Source organism: Antedon mediterranea, chromosome 3, assembly GCF_964355755.1.
Source record: "Antedon mediterranea chromosome 3, ecAntMedi1.1, whole genome shotgun sequence".
Lineage (NCBI taxonomy): Eukaryota > Metazoa > Echinodermata > Crinoidea > Comatulida > Antedonidae > Antedon > Antedon mediterranea.
In genome coordinates this window covers 14387816-14415707 of record NC_092672.1, presented here as the reverse complement: position 1 = coordinate 14415707, position 27892 = coordinate 14387816, and the positions used below count along the sequence as shown (strand labels likewise).

At 33.9% G+C, this 27892-nt stretch overlaps 1 protein-coding gene and 1 long non-coding RNA gene across 5 annotated transcripts; one reads left to right on the top strand and one right to left on the bottom strand.

Moving 5' to 3' along the window:
* Positions 1-63: 63 nt before the first annotated feature.
* On the bottom strand, positions 64-6456 carry LOC140044937 (ectoderm-neural cortex protein 1-like). Of its 4 annotated transcripts, XR_011844503.1 has the most exons (3): positions 5796-6456; positions 1850-3690; positions 64-1186 (listed from the first exon to the last, which is right to left on the bottom strand). XR_011844503.1 is itself a non-coding variant. In XM_072089647.1 (2 exons), exon 2 carries the CDS (start codon positions 3654-3656, stop codon positions 1905-1907), a length of 1752 nt encoding a protein of 583 aa, XP_071945748.1. In that variant the 5' UTR covers positions 3657-3690; positions 5780-6456; the 3' UTR covers positions 64-1904. The 4 variants fall into 4 exon arrangements, 3 of the variants coding, with proteins under 3 accessions (XP_071945748.1, XP_071945747.1, XP_071945749.1); XM_072089647.1 differs by having other exon boundaries at positions 64-3690; positions 5780-6456; XM_072089646.1 differs by having other exon boundaries at positions 64-3690.
* A 944-nt stretch (positions 6457-7400) lies between these two features.
* Positions 7401-27886, top strand: LOC140043640 (uncharacterized). The gene is made up of 3 exons (XR_011844327.1): positions 7401-7574; positions 20688-20879; positions 27677-27886. It is a non-coding gene; the product is annotated as an uncharacterized lncRNA (long non-coding RNA).
* The last annotated feature ends 6 nt before the right edge of the window (positions 27887-27892 follow it).

Sequence of the window (27892 nt, the reverse complement as noted above, 5' to 3'; positions counted from 1 at the left end):
TAGGACAATCTATTCAACTTCATTCATTCATTCATTCAGGCTTATCGCCTGACTTTATTTACTTTAGGCCTCTGGCCCCTAGTAATTAACAAAATAATAATTACATTGAAAAATAAAGCAATTTATGGTCACAAGATAAATGAATTAATTAATTTCGTTCTCTAAGCAAAACATATATTTTAACTTATAAGCATGATAAATATATTTAGATAGATTATCAATAATTATTGGATCCTGTGATGACATTCGGCAGAATTTAAAAGTATTTGGATTTTCAAAAAAATAAAGAAGGTATACATTTTTTTCTGATTTCCTTGTAACGAGAGCAAACTGTAACAAAATGATATTCATCTTCAACTTCATTTATATTACAAATTTTACATAACCTATTGCTGCGCTCTATTCTTTTCCATCTTCCCTTTTCTACCTCTAGTTGGAGTGTGCCCAGTCTTAGTTGTATACTGTTCAATTGCACATGCAAGTAGCCACCTTCGACAAGTGCTCAAAGTGGATTGCAAAATAATATCATAAATATACAGTTAACTATACAATTAAAGATGTATTGTACCCCAAAAACATGAAAAATGAAGATTAATTAAATAAGACTTTGAATATGTTATTTTGTAGTTTTAATAAAGTTAATCACTTGTTTTCATATTGTTTGAAGGTTTGCATGGCAAAATCAAATGTTGTTATAAAGTTTGCGGTACACTACGTGTATTAGTTCTGAAAAGAACTGTTGAGTTTCTCGACGTTTCGATCAATACTTTGATCGTCCTCAGGAATGAGAATGCCTATATAAACAATTGATGACAAATATTGATTGAGATATGGCAATGCCTTAAAACATGGGTTAAAGGTTAAAACTGGTATTTCCGCGTTCATTAAAAAAAATGCTTCATTAGCGTAAATAGGAATTTTTATGCTCTGAACAATTTGAGCTAAAAATCAACTCCCTATAACCAGTAGTTTCAGAGATAATATAGATTGTTTGAGCGAAAATTTCTGCCATTTTAATTATGCAAATTAGGTGACCCAAGGGGTCATTTTTCTTGGCGCTCATCAAAAATTGAATTCGAAGATGGTGGGAAACTTGGTGCTTTTGGAAGAAACTGAACTGTTTCCGCAGCCATTTTCTAATTAACGGCACAAATAATGTGTATATTGTAGTTCAGATCTTTCGAATCTGTAAAGAAATATATAAAGCATTGTAAAAACTGTTATAAAGTGGTAATTAGATCTATCATTTTATGTTTGTTGGTCCATTTTATGGCATTTTCGCCATTGTGTTTAAAAAAACCTAGTTTGTTTATATTGGAGTCTTATAGAAATGCATTGTGGTGAAATAAATTCTATTTAAATTTCTTCAACCATATTTCATAGTTTCCTTGTACTATAGTGTTTCTTCCTGTCTCTACTCTTTATTCACTTTTATCCTATAATAGCCCACATTATTAATCAATTATGTTTCCTCATCATCAAAGAATGTTCCCTTTTCCAAATAGTCGCCTCCCAGTACATGCATATTAATTAGGACCGTTCCTTAAATATAACAGGAAAAGCTTTTAGAGAGGATATAGTTTTGAAATAAATTAGTTTAGTAGATTTGGATGATATTATAGAAATATATTTTGGATAAAGACTTTGGATATAATTAACCTAGATATGATATGGATTTATATTTTTTGTATTTATTATACTTCTTTATTGTTTCCTTTTTGGTAAATGTATACTATGTGGTTTGATTTTAGTCAAAATAACTATTGAATGATTATTTGTATTTTTTAGGCATGGTATGCAGTATTATTTTAAAATTGATATTGTTCAATTAAATTATTTATTTTTTCACCTTATTTGTTATTTAAAATTTGTCGAAGTTCAATCCAAACATCATTTTAAAGTTTTTATGAAATGTTCGATAACAAAAAGCTCACAGATTGATGAGCACACCGGGGAATAGCAGCATTTGGTAGAAGTTTCCATTCAGCTGTATTAGGCTTGAAGATGTCAACTGAACCAACAACTTCAACATCGATATAGTCACCTTGCAAACCCCCGATCAGTGCAATACACCTTTGGTAACGGCAGACTGAGAACATCACTTGTTTTTTTTCACATGTTAATAATTCTTGCCACTTTTTATTATTTTGGTTGTAATAAAGAACATGCATGTCTGGGTTTGAATAAAACACATAAACCTTTCCTTCAAGTGAAAGACAAGACACATCTTTAATGTTAATGGTGCATGTTAATGGATTTATCATTGTCCAGCGGTCAGTTGAAGGATCATAACTCTGCACTAAGGTTTCCGCTTTTCTACTTGAGCTGTGTCCACCAATGACAATTATTCTACGGTTACATTCTGCAGCCACACAAGAGTCTGTAACATATGGTAATTTTGCCACTTCATCCCAAGTATCTGTCTGACAATTATACCGCTCAACTTTACTTACATCCCTCATGTTAGCATCATATCCACCAATTATGTAAACAAATCCTTCAAGATAAGCTATTCCAAATTCAAAGCGAAATTTTAAGCGAGATGCCTGGATTTTTTTCCATGTTTTCTCCTTTAGGTGATAAATCCAACGATTCGACGACATTGGGCTTGGACTGGCACGAATAGCTGGTTTGTGCTGACTGATAAATATGGAATCATCTAGAGCAGTAGCAATGAGATCCAAGTCATGTAACGGTAGTGGAAGAGTAGCCTCATGTTTCCAACAAGATTTTGAAAGCTGAATTTCATCACAAGATAAAATATTATTTTGGAAATTTTGATCTTCATCCTTACCACCAATAATGAAGATCTTTTCACGATAAGGTCTTGCTTGATAACAGAGACAGCTATCTCGTACTTCAATTTGCTTATCTGGACAAAGATTCCAAAAGCCCATTGTCTTACTGATGACATCACGACATTGGGCACTTTCTTCAATTAAAGGGTGCTGAAGAACTGACTTTATTAAATACTTTTCTTTCATATGAACAAGTCGAATTTCTTTCAAGAGATCATGAAGATGCTTTTGCCTTGTATCCATGTCATATTTAATCCATTTTATCAATCCTTCAAAAACCTGATTTTCACTTTTAACTATCACATCTTTCTTCAGCATCTCTGTTAGTTGCTCTTTTGTAAGTCGAAGAAAATCTTCTTCACATAAAACATCAGAGAATGATTGCAATACCACATTCAGCGTTGTATTTGCTAGGTCAGTTATGTCATGCAAAATTGCAAGATTGTACACTCCTAAGCAGTTACTGGCATCCAAATTGTGAATAAAAAATTCAGAACAGCACTTTTGTAGTTTGGTAAGCTGCATTAGACAGGCTGCTTCAAAAACAGACTGCACATTATCAGGACTTAAGCATATCTGTCCTGTATATATGTAATTGATAATCGATAACATTGTTGCAGCATCAATGTTGGATATATGTATTGTATCATCATGTTTCTCTTTCATGTTACTTGTGAACATAGCGTAGAAGTAGTTTGATGATGCAGCTAGCACATTGCGATGACCAGGTATTCGTTCTTGTCCAGCTTCTATGTAAATGTCAATTAAAATTCCATCTCTCCGAAAATCATTCATTCTTGAAAGTGTAGTTTTTGGAAGTATAGCAATCTCAAAATGTTTATCAGCGGTGATTGCCATATTGGATGAATAGATTACGGTTTACTCCAAAACTCTAAATGAAACAAAAATTTAATTATTTTGACTTAACAGATTATTAATTTGTAATATGCACATAATTATTTGAAGAGTTATGAAAAGTGACTGATGGCTAAAGGTGGGTTTCCCATCTTGCAATATTTGATTCTCTTTCTTTTTGCCAATAAAGGCATACAAAACAAGTTGCAAGTTGGCAGAAACACAAAGTGGACTGAACCCCTATAATAACCTTTTCACATCTGCATAAATTTTAACAAGTTGTAACCAGGTTTGATCTCCCGACTTATTACATGTTTTCACACATGCATACGCGAACCTTGTGAAATCTCAGGAGGAAAGAATAGTTGCGCACTATTTGATTACTATGATTGGTCAGTTGGTAAGGGACCCCTGTGGAATCTGGGGAGATTTTCCAGAAAATTGTCTTCATACTATGCAAGCCTGGTTACAAGTTGTGACATTTTGCAGATGTGAAAAGAATCCCCACCCGGGCCCTATCCATTTGGAGCAGGATATAAGGATAAAAGTATATTTTAAAAAAAAGTTAATTCAAATATCAATATCATAACTTAAAATGTCAAAACAATGAATTGGTCACCAAAACTGAATGCTTGGAAACGCAAGTGTTCAATAGAGTAAGACTATTGAACAATGAATGAGAAATTTGCGAACAATGTGCGAGAAACACGTCTGTAAAATCAATGTACTAATTAATTTTTATTTGATTCTTTATATTAATTACTTATGAGGCATAATTCTAAGGTGTGGTATTCACACAATTACTTTAGCTATCAAATTTGTAGTCAAAATACAAGTGAATGAAACTAGCGCCAGGCTTAGTACATGGACAACAATAAAAACTGTTCATTACTACACCAATTATTACTGTATAAAAAGTGATTAAACTCTTTTCAACATACTGTAGGCCTCTAGGTTAGGGCTAAGCATATTAGATCTAGTTTAATTTAAGGGTATGACGATTGTCAGATGATCGGGTCATCCAGTAAGTCTTTTTCACATGCACTCCAGAATTCTTTGGCAATTTTATTCTTTGTGGCATGTTATTTGATCGGCATATCAGTTACCTTTTATTCTCGTCACTTTAATTGAACTTTCTCTGGCCATCGCTGTTCTGTTTTTTTTGAGTGTCACACATTTTCTAGAGAATGAAATTTCAAAAATGTTTTTGGCACGGCGCTCGGAGAAGTCTATGCGTGCTGAAACTATGTGCTATGGGAGGCCGAATCTCCCCAAAGGACGAATCATCTCAGGGCAGAATTGTCCCTCTATCTGATAAATGTTTATAATATGAATTGTAGCCATTACTTGCGATTAAGAATAAGATATGATAGAAAATGATGAGATTAATAAAGGTAAGCTAAAGAAAAAAACACATTGATATTTGGTAACTATATATCTGTGTCTACTATTCCAATTGTTGGGCCGAGAGAGAAATTGAAACTACAGTAAGTCACTCTTTTTGCTTAAATTAAATGAATAACTTTTTGTTTTTTTATTGTGTTTGGTATAGAAAAACAATGTCCCTTTAATAATATAAATAGGGGTAATCATAATATATTTTTTATTTTTTATTTATTTCAACTTTATTTATAGAGGGTAACCCTTCCAGATGAACTCGCAGGCCAGCTAATATTCAGGGGCCCTCTTAAAAATTACAAAATATATAAAAACTATACTTAACTAATACGAATCTATATAAATTTAAATTTAAAACAATTATATAAAAAAATTATTATCCAAAAAAAAAAAAATTCAATTAGACAATTACGATAAAATGTGTTTTTTAAAATTATGGTGAACAATTATAAATCCAATTCGTTTTCGTGGACCCGATTGTCTTTCCTTTATTTTTATAATGGGCCCGATCGTCTAATAATATTGGGGCCGAACATCCACAAAGTTGGGCCCGAACGTCCGCACACGTTGGTACCCAATCGTCTTAAAAAAATCCCGATCGTCCAATTGTCGATCGTCTGTCAATCATGCTAGTTTAGCGGGTAGCTAGACTAGACTTGTAATTATATATATATGATGATTATGTACCGGACCTACTAGTCCTAAGCCTAATCTTTATTGATACTGACTGTCTGTAATTCCCACCTCTCCACAGTTCGATCTTCTCCAGTAAATACTTAACATACTCTCCTACACGACCATCAGCAGAGGGCACCGATTGTAGAAAGGACAGGTCTGGTGTGGGGCGTTATTCTCTCGCAGCCGGATCCATTCCTGACCAGCCAAGCATTGCTTGCCACGCCCACAATAATTTAATGATAGAGGAGAGAAAACACACATACCTAGGCTTCTGGAAAAAAGTTTATAATACAAAAATGTACGGTGGCCCACAACTGTCACGCACAATATAACACAGAATCACACAATTAAAGAAAGAATTACACAATTAAAGAAGGAATCACACAATTAAAGAAGAAATCGCATATAAACAAAAGAAAGCATGAAAATATAAAACGAAATTCACAAATAAAGAAGAAACGCGCAATTAAAGAAGAGCTAAGCACAATTAAAGAAGTCCGCAACAAATTCGAAAGCTCCTCGCACAATTAAAGAAGTCCGCAACAAATTCGAAAGCTCCTCGCACGGACGTGTGTGTGTGAAGAAGATCAGAGTGCGCGAAGGCAATCACGTGAATTGACCTAGAATCCTAGGCCTATTGTTATGTAGAAAGAATCGTATCGCAGTTACGGTGTAATCACTTCTTGTTGCTATACGCTTGGGTGCACACGGAACAACAAATTTAACTGATGAATTATTCATGTTTATTTTGTGACGTTTCATGAGGGGTCCCCAACTCATGTACGAAAAAAAAAATCGCGCCCGGGACGTTTCGGCCCACTTTTGGGCCGAAACATCCCACTTGGTGGGCCGAAACGTCTCACTTTAGACCAAATTCATATTCATTTTTTGGGGTATTTATCAAGTTTTTAAAGGTGTTTAACAATCCGTATTTTATTAATACGATGTTGATATAGGCCTAATATATATAATAAATTACTAAAAAAACGTAATTTTATATTCAATTTATTACTTCGAAAACCTTGTTTATTTCGTGCATTCGCCAAGCGGCCAACAGAGGGCGTAACTTGTTTACATCGTTCGCGCAGGTGGTTCGCGTGACTGAAAAATGATCATTTTCGACAATTTTGTTTAAAATGTTTGCTTTATTGCATCTTTATCCAAATGCATCAAAGCCGATAAATGTAAGTGTGCCGAATCGTCTCAGGGCCGAATCGTCCCGGGCCGAATCGTCCCAGGGCCGGATCGTCCCAGGGCCGAATCGTCCCAGGGCCGAATCGTCCCAGGGCCGAATGGTCTCAGGGCCCTCTCAGGGCCGAATCGTCCCGTTACCTTCCCCACCACGTTCACAGCATACCCTTCCCTTCATACTTTGCAACAGGAAACAAAACTAAGATATCTCTATTAGCCTAATAGAGATATCTCTATTAATAGAGATATCTCTATTGAACACTAAGATATCTCTATTGAAAACTAAGATATCTCTATTGAAAACTAAGATATCTCTTTTGAGAACTCAAGATATCTCTATTTAAAACTAAGATATCTATATTGCTTGAATAAATGACAGCTTGGCGCGCCATACTAGGCCTACATAAATATTATTAAAATTTAGTGAGCTAGGGGTTCTCGTTCGGATGTAATTTATTTCACATCAACTGTAGGTACAAACTTAGTACAGTATTCCATGATGACTTACGAGATCGTGACGAGATGAGAGTGTAGTTGAATCGAATGTGGATGAAAGTTTGAATATTTATCTACTCCGCGCCTCCTGTTGTCCATCAATTAGGAGGATCAGCTAATTCATCTTACTAAAACCGTCATATTGAGGAATCACTGTCTGTAAGTATTTCCTCATACCTTACATGCATTTTGGGTAGCTATTGACTCGAAAGATTGATATAATAGTGTGTGATAGATAGCTGTCTATCACCGGTAGGCTAGGCCTAGCGGTGTCAGATGAAATCGGTCGCGATAAAATCAACATCCGGTATTTTGTATGGAGCGCCGCTAGATACACTTTTTATCATTATATTACGTTTTATATCGGTCTCGTTTTTATGTTGGTTGCGCAAATTTGTATGAGGCGCACTAGATACATTTTTAATGAAAACGCTTTGTTTTAGTTAATTTTGAATATAGAATTTCTATTAATACTATTGACATTTTTTAAAACCTTGATCGGCAGTAGATATAAATATTTATCTCATTATTTGTAAATCCATCCATCACGCGTGTTTGTTACTTGGCCAAATTGATGTTGATCTGTTCGGTTTTTGTGTTTGTTTGTTTGTCATCACTCTAGCGCTCACACTTTTTATTCCAATAACTCCAAATTACTGCCATACATGTCGGCTGCCCAAATTTGGTGAAAATCCGGACCACGGCCCATTTTTTTAGACCTGCTAGTGTTAAGAGATAGGAGAGAATTTTCACAAGCCGGTAAGCAGTCTTAACCCATTGACCCCTAAGTTTATTTTGCTCCCCTGGGACCCAAAAAGCATATGTCATATAATTAACCCTAACTTTTTTTCTAAACACAGACATTAAAAAAATTAAAAAACAAAAATAATGCAAAGGACATTTTATTTCCAAATATGTTATCAAATTTGTGTTACAACTTATTTTGGCGGAGTATGGATTATGCAAATTTTAGAAATATTTTAGGAAAATTTTTAAAAATTTGTAATTTATCTTTGACTACCAAATGCACAAAAATTAATAAATATTTCATAATAAAACTCATCTCTTCATCAGAACCTATTTCTTCTCTTCAAAATAAGAACAAACTTGTCCATTATGAATGACCGGTTTCGAAATTATGAAGAAATTAGTAGACTGACTCATCCGACGATGACCATTTGGGGCCTAGGCCTATCGGGAACCGCCCCGAGAGCGTCCTTGCCGCTGTTTGTTCACCGGGAATGTTAAAAAAAACATCCCGAAAGCGACTTGGAATTCGCGATTCTCACGCGCACCGGCATCCCTCGGGAGCTTAGTCCGCTGTTTTAGACGTGTAGCTTGCAGAAAATTTGACGAAAATGCGTCGAAAACTTATGAAATTAAAACAAGTTTGGTATCAAAATGTTTGTCAAAAGTTATGCTTCAATAAACTGACCTTTGCGCAGAGTTTGAACAAATATTTCATGCCCATAATGCATCTGACATGTCAGGGTTCATATTACAATCAAAGGTAAACAATATGGCGCGGCCCTCGTGAGGACATCTTCACGACTTTTCTCCGGTAGAAAAATCACATTTTTACATGGAAATATGACGATTTAGACACTGTAACTGATACATAATCTTTATTTATTATACATTTATTGTATACAAGCTTCAAAATAGTGATTATTAGAAATAAAGATGGATTTTAGACGATTTTACGTTGTATGTTTAGGCCTAGATTCATTCAACGCGCCTGTCGCGTTTCGAACAGCGTTTGTTTTTATATATTTAGAAGCATATTTTTAAAAAAAAAGTTGTGAGTATTTTGTATAATTTGTTGTTACGATTCATGCACAGCAAACTGCGCATGTAAATTCGATTTACTTTTTTTATGTTGATAATTTGTTTACAATGACCTTGACTTTTAACCTTTTGAGCGCTTTAAGCGCTTATCGTGGTGAATCGGTTAAAGTAAACTAAAATTGCATTTTCTCGAGAACTACTTGTCCAAAAAACTTCATTTTTGTACAATAGACAATGGTTATTATTTGTGATTTGTAATTTTAAAACATAATTAGATTTATTGTACAAGGTTTTTGATGCGAGTAGTTTAAAAAACCTATTTCTTTACAAATTCTCCCGTTTGTTTTTCACGTTGCTGTTCTATTGTCCGGTTTTGTGTGCGTTTGTTTGTCATAACTCAAGCGCTCACAATTTTTATCCGAATGACTCCAAATTACTGTACTACAATAGGCCTACAATAATGTTAGCCAGGCTCGGTGGTCTGTGCTGGTGTCAACAGCGTTCAAGTTACCGAGATCGAGTCTAACCTTGAGAAACGAAACGAAATCAGTATTTTTTTTTATTATCCGTATTGTTTGTTTAAGTTTATTTCTTAGTATATAAATTACACGCCTGATTTATAATGAAATCTAGAGAAATGATGTCTCTTTTTTTATGTAACAAGAAAGGTTTATGACATACGGAACTTTGATTGGGTTAAAATCGGTCAAGATCAAGTGTGTTTAGAAGGCCAATTTTGATTTGGCCAAGTCTCGCGCTATACGCGAAGGGTAGTTTGTTTGTTTGTTTGTTAGCAGGATTACTCAAAAAGTAATTACAAGATCTTTTCCAAAATGAAAATACAGATGGATATGTGGTCAATGTTGGAGGCAATCCGGACAACGGTCCCAATTCTGGACCACTTCTTAAAATTATTTTAGAAGCTAGTGTTAAAAGATAGGACAGAAATTTCAAAAGCCGGTGAGCAGTCCTAAAGTAACAAGTAAACTAAAATTGTATTTTCTCAAGAACTACTTGTCCAAAAAACTTCAGTTTTGTACAAGAGGCAAGAATTATATTTGTGATTTGTAATTTTCAAACATAGTTATATTTAATGTACAAGATTTTTGATGCGAGTAGTTTAAAAACCCTATTTCTTTGCAAATTCACTCGTTTGTTTTTGCGTTTCTGTTCTATTGTCAGTCGGCTGAAGCTATTGTTAGTTGAAAGGGGTTACATAACCTTTACACCAAACTCGCATACATATGCTTGCAGTGGCAAATCGACGAAAGTGGTATAAACGAGGTGCGTAGCACTGAGCGGGGGAGAGTTTAGGAGGTAAAGTAATTTACTAAAATGCCAGGTCAATTTTGATAAATAGCAGTTTTTAAAGTCCTCACTTGCTTTGATGTTACTGGTTTACGAAAAACGAATACGTATGCGTGACGTTTTTGAAAACTCCCTATTATTATATAACAAGAAATATTTCTTACAAAAAACGCTGCTCGCTTATTGACGTAACAGTTTTAAAGATATATTGTCCCTCTGAAAAATATTTTTTATTTCAAATTTGTTTTTGAATGTGTCATTTTATTGTCACATAATAGTTATTTTACCTGAAAACATGTAATTAAAAGCAAAATACTTCAATTGTCTGTCAGACAATGTGGTTTTTGAGTTATAATTAAACATTTCTTTTCTCTTTTTATAATGTGAATTTTGTTACAGAAGTGAATAACTTTGATATGAAACAGACTCAATTTAGTTTATTTTATTTCTAAGGTCAAGTCTGGGGGTCACTTATCATATTACAAACAAAAACTTTCATGGACTGTTTTGATAATAATTCAATGATTATCTGACAGCGAAATACAGTATTGTCATGGGACTCATATATACCAGAAATGCAGCTGGTACCTATAAATTATAGTCGAGTTTCCATTTTAGCAAAAATGTCAAAGTGTAGTACTATAACTGCTGCTTGATTTCATCTAATAAATAAGTCATCTCGTGTGACGTAGAGGGCTAGAGCAGCAGCGTGAAAAACCTTCATATGCAAGAAAAAAGTTCACGATATTACACGCCACTCAGGGGTGTAAATATATCACGCTAACGCTTGCACACACAGAGGGCCAAGGCGGTAATTAAAACTGAAATGGAGAATGGTGTATTTTTTTAGCATGATGACGTCAGCATTCACACAAGGCGCAAGCTACAGAGTAGACAACGTGACGCTGCTGGTGGTACTGTAGAAGTGCGTGTGTTTTGAAAATAACTCAGTTGTGGGTATTTTCCGAAGATTTTAAATCGCATTTTCTTTTTAAACTCTTGAATTCATAAATAGTAATTAAAGCTCAGGTACAGGCATGAATTTTAAATATAATATTTGGTTAATTGTACATAAATCAAATATTTGTAACAGAAATCAAGACGAAAAAACATGAATTTCCCTTAATATGACCAAATACAAAATTTGGCAAAATTCTTCCATAAAAACCAGGAAGACTTTTTTTCAGTAGTTAGGTAGTTAACCTAATGTAATAACATGTCTGGTGACTTCCTAGAAGGTGAAAAAAGATGGTGGGTGTACGGTGGATAATTTTTGCTATAGCATGAAAATAAAAATCTGAAGATGAATAAAAATACCAGAAATGTAAAATTCAAGTTATATTACCTATATTTAGTCATCTGATAACATTTTTTACCACACCGTTTATTTTTCATAGCTTTTTATTAAAAATGCCTCTCTATTTACAAAATTTGTGTACAAAAGAATAGAGATTTTACTGTGTAATTTGAACTATCTCCCCACTGACAAGAAAGTCCTTATTATAAAACAGAAATTTAGACTACTAAAAATAAATAGATTCAGAATTTAAAAAGCTATCCAAAGAAACAAAACAAGGATGTGATTTGACAACAGGTTATTTCACCTTTGTTCATGGACTATTAATTATTTTGATTTTTTAATAAGTTAATGGTAATCCAGTACCGTACTTATTTTAGTATTAAGATAATATATAATATAATATTAAACATATAAATTGACAATGACAAAGTAGAAAGAAAATCAAACAAACATTGATAAAACTGTATTCTGAATAAAAAAGCTATTTAACGATACCAAACAGTACAGTATTTGGTGAAATTGCATGTTGACCTTTTGACTGTTATTGGTCACACAATAAAATAAATGATCAGTATTACATTCCCTTTCCAATGATACCATAGATGACCAGTTTAGTGTGGAATGTCGGCCATTTTGAAATACGAAATGGCGGTTGAAGAAGTGGTTGAAAAAATGGCACCTATCTTTTTTGGATTCAGCATCTCAAGAATAACAAAATTTGCTAAACAAATCTATTTTGGCACAAATATACAAGATAACTTTATTGTCAAATAGTTCGTCAACAAAAGATCTGAAATTGGTTTTTCTCATGGCAGCATAATATAAAAATAGAATAAAATCAGTAAAATGTTAAAACATGAAGTAAAATACAAAGAACAATAAAATATGTACAGAGGATAAATGTAATCAGGCGTTCCCCAGGTGTTTGAAAATACAACTATTTGTGTTTGTTGTCATTATATTTAAATATGCATTGTGGGACAAACGACAGTCGGTACCGTGCTGTCAGTAACCTTGATGGTACTCTTAGTCTACACCCAGTACGATTAAACACAAAGAATGTACGGAGTGGATGAGTGTCATCGTTCATAATTGCAATTCTTTTCTGTTCCATTCGATTATCATACATTTCCATAACACTAGGCAGATTATTATCTCCATTTATGCATTTCTTAGCTCTTTTAACTATGCGTTCAAATTGCTGGAAGACATAATAATCTTTACTATAAAAGTAATATTTAAAAATTAAGCCATTAAATTATTGCATGCCATTCTATCTGATTGTTGACTGATTGCGTTCCGAAATCAACATGTGCCCTTCATCTATAACTGTTCTACTCCACATCTAAAGTTGGAGCACTGCTTTTTTTAATGGCCTAGCTTCTCGGCTTAGCATTCATCAATGATTTACGATACATATATTGAATAAAATTAGGTGTGTTATAAAACAAATAATCGGCTCTGCCTCATTAAAATATATATCAGTCAATTTTTCAACTCATGAAATATTATTACCAACTATTATTTGTATAATAATTGTTAGGTATGTTTACTCATTTACCATACAAACTACAAATTAATTTAATTTAATATATTACTAGGCTTTTAACAACCGTACATTACATTGCAATGCTAACATGACATGCAGTATGTATCAGTGAAGGGATATCCCTTCAGAAATCGACCAATTAACACTGGATAATTTTTGTGTTGGCCCTGTTTTGTAAAAATAAAATCAAATCAAATAAAGTTATTGAGCAAATTGTGTTGAAATATAATACTTGTTTTTATCTAGAGGGGAAAAAAAGGTAGATGTATTGTATACAAAATAGCATACAATCACATGTTTTAGAGTTTCCCCTAGTTATTTTTAGCCCTCATAAATTTGCTGTCCAGGCTTTTGTAGCTCATTTTCAAATTGCTTTATTCTCAAAATATTTATAAACATAGATTTACTTTTAAGTATTACACTGTAGTTGAAAATTATCATTTCTGTTACCTTAAATTGTATGTATGCCTAATGTAAAAGGACTTCACAGACCCCGGTCATTTTAGAACACATATGTTGCTAGTAATCATCGCAGTTGTGTTTTTACTTTACCAGGTACCCATTTGTTCACCTGGGTGAGAGAAACAAACTTGCCTAAGAACCAGTTGTCTGGCTATGAATCAGCGGTGGCGCCAGGATCTTTCCGACGCGAGGGCTAAATTCCCCGACGGAGGTCAAGGGGGCGGAGCCCCCATAAACAACGCGTTAAAGCGTAATTTGAGGCCGTTTTAATCCGATTTAGGGTAGCCAACTTTTTCCATTTTGTATGGTACACTGAATAAAATACTGTGTGAATAACACATTGCACGAGATCCGATGCGATGACTGTGTAAATCCATTCTTTCAAATATAAAAATAAAGTTTTCAAAGTTCAATATGCCTATCATAGAAAATATACTCGAACGTAAAACTTACCCACGGGCCAAGTAAGAGGTATATCGTTATAATCGCAGAGGCATAAGCAGGTTGCTGTCTGGGGGTGCGAAAACTGTAAATGCGCGAGACTAACACCCATGGGCTCATCTGTAAGAAAATTTTGAAAAATAGAGCTGCTAGGTCCCTGCAAATTATATTATATTATTATATATTAATTGATATATGAAAAGTTAAAATTACAAGTCTAGTTATACGAGTTGTTATGTCCCCGAAAATTGGATTATAGTATTTCTAAAAATATACAACATAAAATCTCCATGACCAGCCCTACCATTAGGATTGAGCTGCTAAGAAAATTGTGAAAAATAGAACTGCTAGGTACCTGGAAATGGCACTTTAAGCCCATATTGATAAATGGAACGAAATTATAAGTCTACACGACCAGCCCCCAATGGATGGTTGGGTGAAGCTAAGAAAATTGTGAAAATAGAGCTGTTAGGTCCCTGCAAAAAATTGAATTATGAAACGAAATTATAGGTCTACAGGACCAGCCCACCATGGTTGGGGTGGAGCTAAGAACTTTTTGAAAAATAGAGTTTCTAGGTACCGGAAATTTAACTTATTATACTTCGAAGCATAAAACAAAATATATACCGGTACGTCTCTATTTTTACCATGGATATAAAAGAAAATGAAAAAAAAGAGAGCTCTAGGTTTCCAGACAATGCACTTACAGTAGTGTATATTGTACATCGAAATATAAAACGAAATGTATAAGTATCCATGACCAGCTCTATAATTAGGAACGGTTGAGCTAAGAAAAGTTTGAAAACTAGAGCTGCAGGTCTTCAAAAACTACATTTATACTTAAAAAAATTCAGGCCTATAAGAGGCCTAAAAAGGTAACTCTTTTTACCTTTTATTTGGAGGGGAATGCGTCCACAAGCGTACTGTATACTATTTTCCGTCGGGGAAATCAGTTTATTTCCCAGAATCTGGAATTTCGATGTACGATGAGCAGTTCATGACATACAGGACATTGGTTCATGTAATAACTTAGCTATAATAAGATGCTAAACAAAAATGACATGTTTTTTGTTTAGTAATGTAGGCGAGTCTACAGTGAAACGTCTATTTTAGGTACCCCACGGTACAGAGGGTTAATCGTAAATTTAAAAATTGAACATACGAACAATAGATCGCGAACATAATTCGTACCCTTTTGCTGTATAGCGTACTCAGTACACGACGTAACGCTTTGGTAAAGTTAGCCTAGAAACTACAGTACTCATTCTGGTCCCTGGATGGAACATGATATCACACGTAAAACACGTTAAACGATTCGTACAAAGGGACACCGCCAGACAAGTGCGTACCTATTGTTTATTAGATGCTGGCAATAATGCATGCATTTAAAGTGTAGCCCTCTGACATACTAAAAAAATGGAACGTCGCGGTTTTCTAGGCGCTGAAGCTACGAAGTGAACGCGAATGATTTTTACTGTATATTATATTCCCCGACGAAAAGTACTCGCGTTCCCCGACAGGGGGCTAGGCTCCCCGACGAGGTGGCTACATCCCCCGGAGCCTACAGTGTAACCTATAGCTCCCAAAAGAAAGTTTCAGGGAGATGTGAAAACAAGTTCCTGGTAAATATTAAAACCAGATTAATGGAATGAATGAATGAATTAATTAATTATGTAGATCTTTGATCCGGACATTATTCTCAAAAACCTTTGATCTTCAGTGCATGCCAATTATCTCATTTTGTTGCTAAGAATTTGTAGGGATTTGATATTCAAGGTCATTTTGTTGCTTATTATCAATAAGGAAAATCATCAATTCCGTACATTTATCAAAAATACTCTGTCAGTCTCAGTTCCTTCATTTTTAGGAGCGAAGATTATGCGGAGGAATTGAACATTTTAGATGAGGTGACTATATATATGGCCCTGAATTTCTTCCCATCATTCATCAAAAATGGTATTAAATATATACAGTTGAACCTCTGTGAGCGGCCACCTCACGTAAGCAGCCACTTTCAAAAGCCTAATTGTTCTTCCCATCTACTGTAATTATTGCATTTGGTACCTCCCGCATGTTAAATACTTGTTGTTATGCTTTATTATTGGCTTTCTTTCGAAGCTTGTGTGCAAAATCTTTTTGTTTGATTTATTAGGCGTTTTAATGAAAATTTATAATTATTTTAAATCATTCTTGCATATATATATTACTTGAAGTAAATAAATAGATAAGTATTAGGCGAGGCATACACCTGACGTTTTTAATAGGCCTGGTGTTTGCATTTCGATCTTAAAATGTCCATTCTCAATATGTGACCCGATCTCGCAAAACCCTCTCTTTGTCGGCAATTCAAAATTTACGTAATCAGTCAAAATACGTCCAATTCGACTACCCTGGCAGATTACATGTTTTTGCATTTTCGAAATATTTCACTATTTAAGAATACGTCTACCTGATTTAAACTCCCGAAATTTATTTAAAATTATGAAAAAAGAAAGTTTTAAAAACATGTATTTTCCTCAAGCCTAACAATTTATTCACGATCTCCACTAAAATTGTGCGTAAATTCAGTTGAAAGTTGCCGAGTTTGACGACATTTTGATCGCCAGTTCGCTGCACAATGTTGAAAGGTCACACATCAAAATAAAGCTCATCCATTTGACATTCCAAATATGGAAGATTTAGGGCGGAGTTTAAAGAAGGAACCAATGAAATCTTTGATTTACTATGACATATTTTCAGAAAATTCGGTTCTTCGAAGTTTCTAGAACAGCGAACTGCGTGTGTTGCTATGGCGCATCATCGCAATAACAAACGTTATTGGTCAACGCGCTAGATGTTATACGCTCTACGCGTGGAAATAAAAAGTTGTTTACATTTTTGTGAGGTTATTTTCATTTTACACACAGCATGTCGTAAATTGGAATAAAAACGATTTTAATATTCAAAGTAAAGTGTTCGGCGTGTTCTGCAATAGCTGTAGCCTGTATTTGTTTATTCCATAATAAAATAGACAAGTCAAAAACAATTCACGTCATAAATTCAATTGTATTTCCTATATTTTTTTGGGCTAGGCCTTAATTTTATTATGGTTGTAGGCCTACTACTACTGGGCCTAGCTTTATTGTCAATAATAGTTTTCTTTATACATTTTATATATCCAATCGGCTCTTAATTATTTATTTAATTTATTGTCCAGTCCATTCATATTAAATGTTTTTTTTTAATCATTGGATTCAAGTCCAAACAATACAGCGATCTTCCACGTTATAAAAAAAAATAAATGTATTAAATCGTCAATACAATGTTAGTAGCTAGCAAGTTGTGACTCTGCAAGGCGCCAAACTTGTCTAGGCTAGTTTACTACTAACGCCAGCCCAGTGTCGATGCACCGCTGCCATATACGGCTTGATGAACACCCATCAGTAAAGTCTTACAGGCGATGACGGCGAAAATCTGAATAGGCCTAGCTAGGCCTAGGCCGCCTAGCTAGGCCTAGGCCGCCTAGGCCTGCTTGGTTTTTCGCTGTTGATATCGTAAACACCTAGGAAACCAGTTAAAATAAGCTTGACGTTATAATGCTGCTTTTCAATGGTGCAAAATAGTTACTTCGAGTGACTAAATAGGTTAAAACGGGGTCTGAAATCAGTCAAATTGACTATGATGTGCACGCTGCTATTATCGCACACACTTCCTGGTATGATGTCATTGTGCCTTAGACCAAAATACCGCGTTGCTACGGAGTGAGTTTTCAGCGCGTATCAAAAAGAATTTCATTGCAAACTTCAAACGCGATTTTCTCGTAAACTAATTGAATGATTTGTAAGTTTTTAAAATGTAATAACTTTTTAAATATTTACTCAATTTTTATGAAATTAACACCACTACAAAGCTTATGATTAAAATAATCCAAATATATCAAAAAATACAAAATGAATATTTCCGACAAAAGTAGGGTTTTGCCAGATCGGGTCACATATAATTATATCCTTTTTTTTTTCATTTGCATTTATAGCTTAAAAAGTAAAAACATCGATATGCATTTATCAAAAATACTTTAAAATGGAAAAATATCCTGAATCTTCTGTTATAAACTAAAATAAAAAGAATGTGTATCTACTCTAAAATCACCATAGGCTTGATATTAAAATGAGTGTTTTTGAAACTTAAAGACCCCTTCCCTGCAATTTTGGACGTTTTTTGGAAAATTATACATATATATCACTTTAAAAACATTAAACCATGTCATTTCTTGTCTTAAATGTACGTTGTATGGTAAATTATGATAAAAAGTGAGAAACAATGCACTACCTAAGTAGCTCGCGGCGATCGACCGCTCGTGGACGGTCTTAGGCCTAGCCTAGCTAGGCTTAGTTTTGTAGGCCTAGCTGGTAAACATCGGTAACGTACGAACAGCGTACGCGAGCTATATACCTAGCCTGACGTTGTATAGTTGCTGCATTAATTGTCTTTCTATTTTTGCCAGACTCCGTTGATACAAATTGGGGAAAACCCGGTATTTTCGCTGAAAAGTTAGGAGTCTTCCATTTGTTTTGGCCTCACGATCGATCGAAAAGTGGGCGAATTTCAGGTGAAAAACAAAAATATCAATCCGCGCGCAATGCATTTTGGGATTTATAGCGGGCCGCTATAATTATTAGAATCGACTTATTTTTCACATTTTTAACCGTTTAAAGACGAAAAAAGTTATTGCAATAGGACCATATAGTATTATTTTTACATTAAATATAGTTTGTGATCTTAAATTAGATCTAAAAAACGTAGGGAATGGGGCTTTAAACCTATTGTGGGATAATAAATGGAGGATCAGTCATGCTCTGTTTCATTTTATATCCAGAAAACATTACCATTAAATCATCATTCCTTTTATAGTGTTTTGAAGTTAGAATGTACTTTTGATATAGATTAGCACATCATGTTTTACCTCAATCACCAGATTGAATTACTGTTTGTAGTACCTGTATAAACCTAGATTATAAATGTATTCTAGTCATTGTATCAAATGTGCATTTTAGAATCTATAAATATGTTTATGTCAAGTGTTGACATCATTAGTATAAATACCAATCAATCAGGATAATGTATTATACTGGCATGGTAGTTATAGGTCAGGAATCAACATATTATATACCTGAAGCCCTTTTCACATCAAATTGCAGCAATATCACAGTAAGCAAGGCGGTATTCATATGGGGAGCGAGCTAGACAACTAAAAATAACTCAGTTGTGGGTATTTTCGAAAGATTTTAAATCGCGTTTTCTTTTTAAACTCTTGAATTCATAAATAGTAATTAAACTAATATTTACACAACTATAATGCTAACCTTACTGTAGCTCTAGGCCTACTCTTCTTAATTAAAATAGTCAGGTGCGTCGAATCCATGTCGGCGGTCACAGGTTTGTTGCATCATTTTTTTTTTTTTTTAGAATTAAAAATATTACATCCCCCCTTTCCCCCAGGTCCGCCACTGTATACATACAGTATCTGTCAGGTGCATAAATCTCATAGACTCTTCCCAGATGTGCTTTGGATCTTCGTGCATGTACAGTAACTATAAATTACTCCAGTTTACAAATTCTCACTTCTGTCGGCCGTAAATCTCATAGACGTTCTTTGGGTTGTTAAGCATGGACCTATAAATTAGTGAAGTTTACAAATTCTCATTTCTGTCAGCTGTAGCATTTCTGTTAGTAAAAGCATTGCATGTGGTAACTGTTTCCAGAATGCTTTTGTCCTCTGGGAATATAGCTGGCTAAAGCTGGGTGTGAAAACATGATCAGAGACAAATTCATGTAGTCATGTCTTCAATTCACAGCAGTGATGATACAGTGTACATTTATGTGAATTTTCAATCAGATCAGTTCTCAGTTTCATGCATCTTAAAAGCATTTTATGTGATCAATCTATGCTATGCAATCACTTTTTGATATGCTTTATGGAAAAGAATTGAAAATATTTGTAGTGATATGATAATTATTAAAGCACTACTATACAGTATATATAATTTAAAGGTGTTTTGCTTGTTGCTTTGTTGGATTGGTAAAGCAGTTTCACCAGTCTATGAGATCGGTATATGTCGCGTAACTCTACTTGGTCAGTGATACGAGATGTTATTATATCCAACGCCAGTACATTAGTGTCCTCATCGTTAGACTCAGGCAATTACTCCTTAGCATGATGTTCTTTTTCAAGTTTTTGTGTTTAGTTCTTGTACCGTTTTTCTATAGTTATTATCTTTATTTCTTATCCATATTTGGACAGAATTTACATAGTACTTGAGAAATCTGGTATTACTGTATATAAATTAATAGTGAATTTTAATTTCAATATTACAAGAAATTCGGGCCATATATGGCCACCATTGTAAAATACTAGTACTGTAAATCATTCTAATTTGTTTTGTAGAAGTTTTGGCACAATACTGAAGTGATGTTTGGATTTGGAATTGGTCAGTTTTATATTTTCTCTTCTGTTTTTATTACCATCTGCTCATCCTTTCCAAATGAAATAACTATTATAGACGGTGGCTACACAAGCTTATTAGTTGCAATACATGAGGATGTTCCAGAAGATCTCTTATTGCTGGAAAAAATACAAGTAAGTAAAAATGGCAAAACATGTTGAAATACCCTAAAGCTTGGATTCCATTAGTAAGTAAATGGAATGTCACACAGCGTTCAAGTGGAACCGATGAATGTTTCTTGGTTTTCCTGTTTTCTTTTAATAACCAATTTATTTGTGGAAAGTATTTTGAGTTCCAAAATAGATTATACTTTAAATCTTTTTGAGCTTTGGTCACAGTTGACAGCTCTAGTTTTAACCTGGGTTTATAAAGATCTCATTGTATGATGGGAGTCGGGAGTCTAACAGTCTGCAGTTCATACAAGATTAAAGAGTTTTTTATACTATAATCAAGGTCCCCAGTTATCTTACCTGAAAGTAATAATGACAAGCATTGACCTAAAGATCAAAACAATACTGGTACACTACTGTACTATATTGGCTGAATATCCTGCCTTTAAGACGTTTTTCATGGAATATACATTATGTAAAAATGTGAACACAGCATTTTACTATTCTCACAAGTTAAACAAAAAAACATTTCTCAGAATGGCAATGAAAAAATACCCTCCAAATTAATTGTTTCCGCACTTAATGTTGCGAGTAACCCTTGTGATTGTCCATTGTTTGTCTCAAATACCAAGTAAGTTTAAATGCTTAAAATTGCCTAAAACGTCCTACAATTTTATTGAAAATAAATGTTGAAAATTTTGACAAATGTAAGCGCACGTACGCATGCGTAATATGCACTACGCATGTACCGGTATTTTTATTGTCATATGATGAAATATGACCTGAAATTTATGAGTACCAAATTTAGTTTAGTTATAATACATGCTTGTGACTTAGATATGATTACAATGTAGACCGCATAATTTTTTATTGCTCTCCAAGAAAACATACCACATCAATTCCTGGCCATAAGGAATATACTCTGAAAAATTTACATAGCTAGAAGAAATTGATCTCAAGATAAAATAGTGCAAATAGGCTCAGGCTCACTATACCAACACGAATATGAAAAACCAATGTCGCCTATAATTACTGTGTTATATATATAAAACTATGCACTAAAAGTGTGTTTTAAAGCGTTATGACGGTACAGGAAACGTTATTCTTTGTATTGGCCAACTTTTATTTTGAAAATCCTTGCCCTTAAAAAATAATGTCACTTTAAACTTCATGATATGACACAAAACTGCCTGTCGCCGGCCAATTTCATAATATTCACTAGTGTAAAAATTAAATATAATCCCATTTATCATTGTAAATACTGTATATTTTGGAGCCTTACCTATACGTTTAACGCATGTAAGTGAAATTTTGACAAAAAATGAGTTTTATTTTAAAAAATTCTTCAATTAAATATGTCGCACAAATGACGTAACTTACGTTACAGACTTTAAAAAATGCATTAAATATCAATTAATAATTACCTATAAAAGTGTTTTTCTTCGTATTATATGTGATTTGTACTCTTGATAACGATTATATTGCTTGCGCGGATGAAATATAATGTAAATACGTTATAAAATTGCCTGGAAAGTGTTAATGAAAAACGATTGGTTAAGCGACGTAACCTACGTTACCCCATTTCTTCTTAGGATCCGGTTTGTGTACACACATGTTATAATAATTTATAAGATTAGTTACGTCAAGTTTAATTTTAAACTGATTATTTTGTTGTTGTTTTAAGATTTAATTATTTGAGCCTTTGAAGTTCATTTGAAATTTACGTTATGGTAACTTACGTTACCATATATATTGTTACTGATGAGTTTTAATATTATGGACATTTCTAAGGAATACAGATATTCTTATGATCAAGAAAACGCCCTCTGACACAATAAAAAGTTTTAACCACGTGATTCGGCAGACAGCGGCAATTTTGACCACGTTTTTATAAATACGTCTTCACAATTTCATAGTTTATTCTTCATATCAGATTTTCGAGTATATTTTAGTAAGTATTCAAATGCTTAATTCACTAAAGATCATTTAGAACAACTTTCCTAATGTTCATAATTTAGGAAATTAGACAGATATGCAAGTATGTTATTACATTGTACAATTTATACTAGTAAGCTAGCATAGGCAACAACGTAACGTAAATTACACTACATGTAACGTAGGTTACCATTTTATATACCTCATTTCTAAGACGTCTTGTTTTTTTTCTACTCAGTATATTCAAATAATTTAAGTTATATTATACAGGCAATAATGAACATTACCTCCAACCGGAGTTGATTTTATTTAGGGTTATTTTATGGGAAGTTTCTTTGCCCTTGATACTATGGTAACGTAAGTTTCACATTGATGTTGTATGTCTATGTTGTTGTAACATTACCGAACATAGCAATGATATTAAGATAATATCTGTGTATATATGTTTATGAATATTCATTGTCAAACGTATGTCATGTACCTGGATACATCTTGTGTCTTTGTAATATCGATACTCACAAGTATTAATAGTAAGTTCATGGTAACGTAAGTTACATAATTTACTACATACAAAGTCAATGTATTTTTTTACATTATGGTTATTTAAAATGTAAAAATATAATTTAATATTTGTTTATTTCGATTTAATACTAATACATTTTGTTAAACACTAGGTGACACTGGTGATAATGGTAAAGTCACGAGCCGAGATTCAGGCAGCGTATCGGGAACGACAAAAAGAGAAGCGAGGAGCAGAGTACTTGCAAGCAGAAGCAAGACGTGTAATGAAATACTATGTTCCGTCAGCAGAACTTACAACAAAAGATAGAAATGCACGGAGAGCGACGGTGAAAAGAAGAGTACAGAAACATCGAAGGTACGTGAAGCAAGTTCAAGCCCAACTACAAGTACAACACCCAGAAGAAGCTGACGAACCTAGTAGTAGTAATGATGATTCAGCCATATCTTCCGATGTGGTTTCACCAACTTCTCCTCTACGCATCAAGATGTCGTTTAAGAGACGTATTTCTACTCGAAAACGTGTTGGCAGAGCACTAAGTCGAGCCCATCGTCGCATCGAAAAATTAAATCTGGAGTTACAGAAAATGACCAGACAAAAAAAAACCATAAACAAGCGCTATGAAAGAGCTCTGAAGAAAGTAAATAAGAATTGCATCCCATCTACCAGTCATGACTCGTCCATGAGTAGTACTGACTCTCCAAGATCGAAAGCAAATCAGGATTTACGAAATGCAGGTACGTCACGAATGAATGTACTGTTTTATTCACGCATAATTATTATTAATAATGATAATATTGGCTATTTATAATATAGAGCAAATATCCACAAAATGTACTCAAGGCCTTATAAATGATAACTTGTTCCATGTCGTGTATGGTGATGTGAATATACGTATTTTCTTTTTCTGCCCATTACATGCCGCTTAACCCATTATCTTCCTGAACATATCAATTGAGATAATATTTAAATATTCTAAACCGTACTTAATTTAGTATTGATGTAATTTCCAATTTTCTAGGTATGTCACCAAGATCAGTACCCAAAGGGTTGAAAAAACAACTCCTGCTTTCACATGCACTGCTTGATGAAATAAGAGAGAGCACAGAGATAAATCAAGGGCAGAAGGCCAGAAGAATGATTAGCAATGTTCTATCTGGAAAGATAATCAAGAAATACAGGTTAATCGCGCGTGTTTCAAGGGAGTCGGGCCTTGGTCAACGTAACCTATCCAAGACGAAAAAGCAAGGAATCACAGCTGCGAAGTATGTAAAAAAGGCGTGGGGAGTTCTTCATAATGAAGTATTAGGCTTCATGGAAAGAGATGACAACTCCAGGATGATGCCAGGAAAACGAGATGCCTGCAAAACATCTTCTACCAAAGAAAAACGCCAGATAAGATACCTCAATGATTACATGATGAACTTGTTTGCCAAGTACAAAAGTGAAAATCCCGAGCAACGGAAGGTTTCTTTTTCCTCGTTTAAGAAAATCCGACAAAGAAATGCTAATATTAAACTTGTCAAATTCACAGCAAGAAACACAAGTCTTGGCCAAAAACATCAGAACTTTGCCCTTCAGTTAAAGGTATTACAATCTCTAGGTGTGATCACAATCACAAGCCCCGATGAAGCAATCAAATCAATCACCGACACACAGATATCTGATCTTGCCAAACGTATACCAGACCAAGAGATCCAGTATGAAGAATGGAAACGTGTCCCGGACAATTTCGGTAAGAAGAAAACTAAACTTGTTCAACAAAGAGTCGACAAAAGCACATTTGCAACTACAACTATTGATTTCCGAAAACATGCACAACGGGTTACAGCACAATACACTGCTATAAGAGAGTGTAAAGAAAACCTGCAAGAAGGAGAATGCGTCATACATATGGATTTCGCTCAGAATTACACATGTGTGCCGATGGAAGAAGTGCAAAGCGCCTACTGGAATCAGACCGGTGTTACTTTACACCCTATAGTTGCTTACTTTCATGATGGCGAAATTAAGCATCATAGCATGGTAGCGGTTTCAGACACCCGCGCACACAACGCTTCTACTGTGTTTGCAATTTTAAAGAAGCTGGTGCCAAAATTGAGAGGGATCTTGCCAGAATTAAAGACTATCCATTATTGGACCGATAGTCCAACATCACAATACCGGAATAAAACAATATTCTCCATCATATCTAATCACAACATACTTTTCCATAATATTAATGCCAGCTGGGACTACTTCGAAGCTGGGCATGGAAAAAGGCCATGCGACGGCATTGGCGGAACAGTAAAACGCTTGGCGGACGAAGCCGTAAAACGTGGTGCGGCAGTGATCCAAGATGCCCACGACTTCTTTGCTTGGGCTTGTCAAGAAAGAGAAAACTCACGCATAGAGTACTTTTTTGTTACTAATGAGGAATGTGTGGCTGCAGAATCGGAAATACAAATGAAATGGCCAAACATAAGACCTGTTTCCGGGACTACAAATCTCCATGCAGTGAGAGGCATCAGTGGAGAAGTGATGGTACGCGATGTATCTTGCTACTGTAGAGCGTGTCAAGAAACCTCTTCTGCTGATAACATGTGCCCCGGATGGATAGTCCATAGCTTAACGAAACGTCAAAAGCAAAATACCAAGCAAAGCAGCAAAATTCAATTCCATGTTGATGATTGGGTATCGGCATTATATGATGAAGAATGGTACATCGGCAAAGTTGTTGATATAGATGATGAAGATGCGTTGGTGTCTTTTTTTAAATCTGGCAGCAGAATTAACAAGAACATATTTCAGTGGCCAAATAGTAAGGATGAAATATGGATTCCTATTGATAAAGTTATCTGCCGTGTTGAAATTGAAACAAAGGGTTGTACGGGTAGATTGTTCTACATTTCAGACCAGGAGAGGGAACGGATAAATCAAAATGTTGAAACATTAAAGGAAATGTAACTTACGTTACTAAGAAAGTTGAGACTGATATAAGCATTAGGCCAAGCAACTGTAAAGTTCACAGAATTATAATAAATAATAATAATCATATTAACCAAAACAATAGTATGTACACTAGCATTATAAAACTCACTAATTTACATTTTCATATGGGAGTTTTTATAATTATAATTAATAAAATATGCATTGAATTAATAGAAAATAAAAAAAAAGGATGATTTAATGAAACACATAATTTGTTTGCCTACTAAAGTGATGGCAATGATCTAAAATACCAATGAGGTTTATTGTTAAAAGTTACAAATGTTGTTTTTATTTAACTATTTTGATGACGAATTCATCTTTCAATTCAGTAATTTACGTTACTGAATACGTAATTTACGTTACTCAATTGTAACACAGTATACATTTTCTAAGAAAGATAACACCAGTTTTGTCATATGACTATTTAATAGAGTACAATAATGAGTGTTATTTTATGTGAATTTAAGACAGGAATGTATGCGGACATACAAGAAATCAACAACAACCTTTGATTGACGACTCATTTTATTATGGATGTTAATAAAGTATAAACTATAAAATACAATATGTACTAGTGAATGTAACAATATGTAAGTTATTATACATGTTTTTGTTTGATTACATACACTATTTTATAGTTTCATATTCATAGAAATATAATGTTGTTGCCTTTATAATCGTTTACATTGAAAGTCGAAAATAAAACATGTAACGTAGGTTACAACCACGATTCCAGTTGCGATCATTCATTTTGTTGACAATTTTACATTGATAAATATTATGTGAGGAAAATAACAGAGAAGTAAATATAGATGTTGCACTTTAGTTTAGTAACAATTATAAAATGTTTCGTCAACATTTGTTTTTGAGAATTTTCATTTCCTAATGTTGCTAATATACTGAGCCCGAGCCAATAGAATAAATAAATAAATAAAAATTGTGACAGAATCAAGGTTATATGCAAAATCAAGGCAAGTAAAAAAAATGCCATGTTCATTTAATAATTGGATAATAATATAATAATTCTACACTGTCAGATTTAATGTTTTCCTAAGCTGAATACATGTAGAAAAATATTTTAATGCGTTGATTGCTAAAGTATAGGGTAAAAATAGTTTAATTTCCTACTCAAGCCTGTAAAACTATGAGCAATTACACAGAACATACACATACATTTGTAATGAGCACTATTTTTGCACATCAATCAGTCACTTTAGAAAAGTTACAATTTGAGTTATGATTGTTGATGTGAAACAAGATTTCTTTATTCAACTAAACAGTACATTTGATGATTTTAAATTTAATAAGTGAAGTAACAATAGAATTAAATTGCAAACAAAATGTATAACAAATTCTAAATAGTGTTCAAGTTTGTATATTGTACTTTTTATTTTAGAGAGATTTTACAAATGGATCACAATACCTATTTGAAGCAACATCTAATAGAGTTTACTGGAAAGAAATTACTATTTTAATTCCAAGGACTTGGAAGAGTAGGCGACAATACTTTACTGCAACTCATGAATCATTTGTACGAGCCAACATTAGAATTGATAAACCAAATGATTGGCTACCTCATAACCCGTACGTGCTAATGACTGGACAATGTGGA

Coding starts and splice junctions, on each gene's coding strand:
- LOC140044937 (XM_072089647.1), bottom strand. CDS start 3,656: ATGGCAATCACCGCTGATAAACATTTTGAGATTGCTATACTTCCAAAA.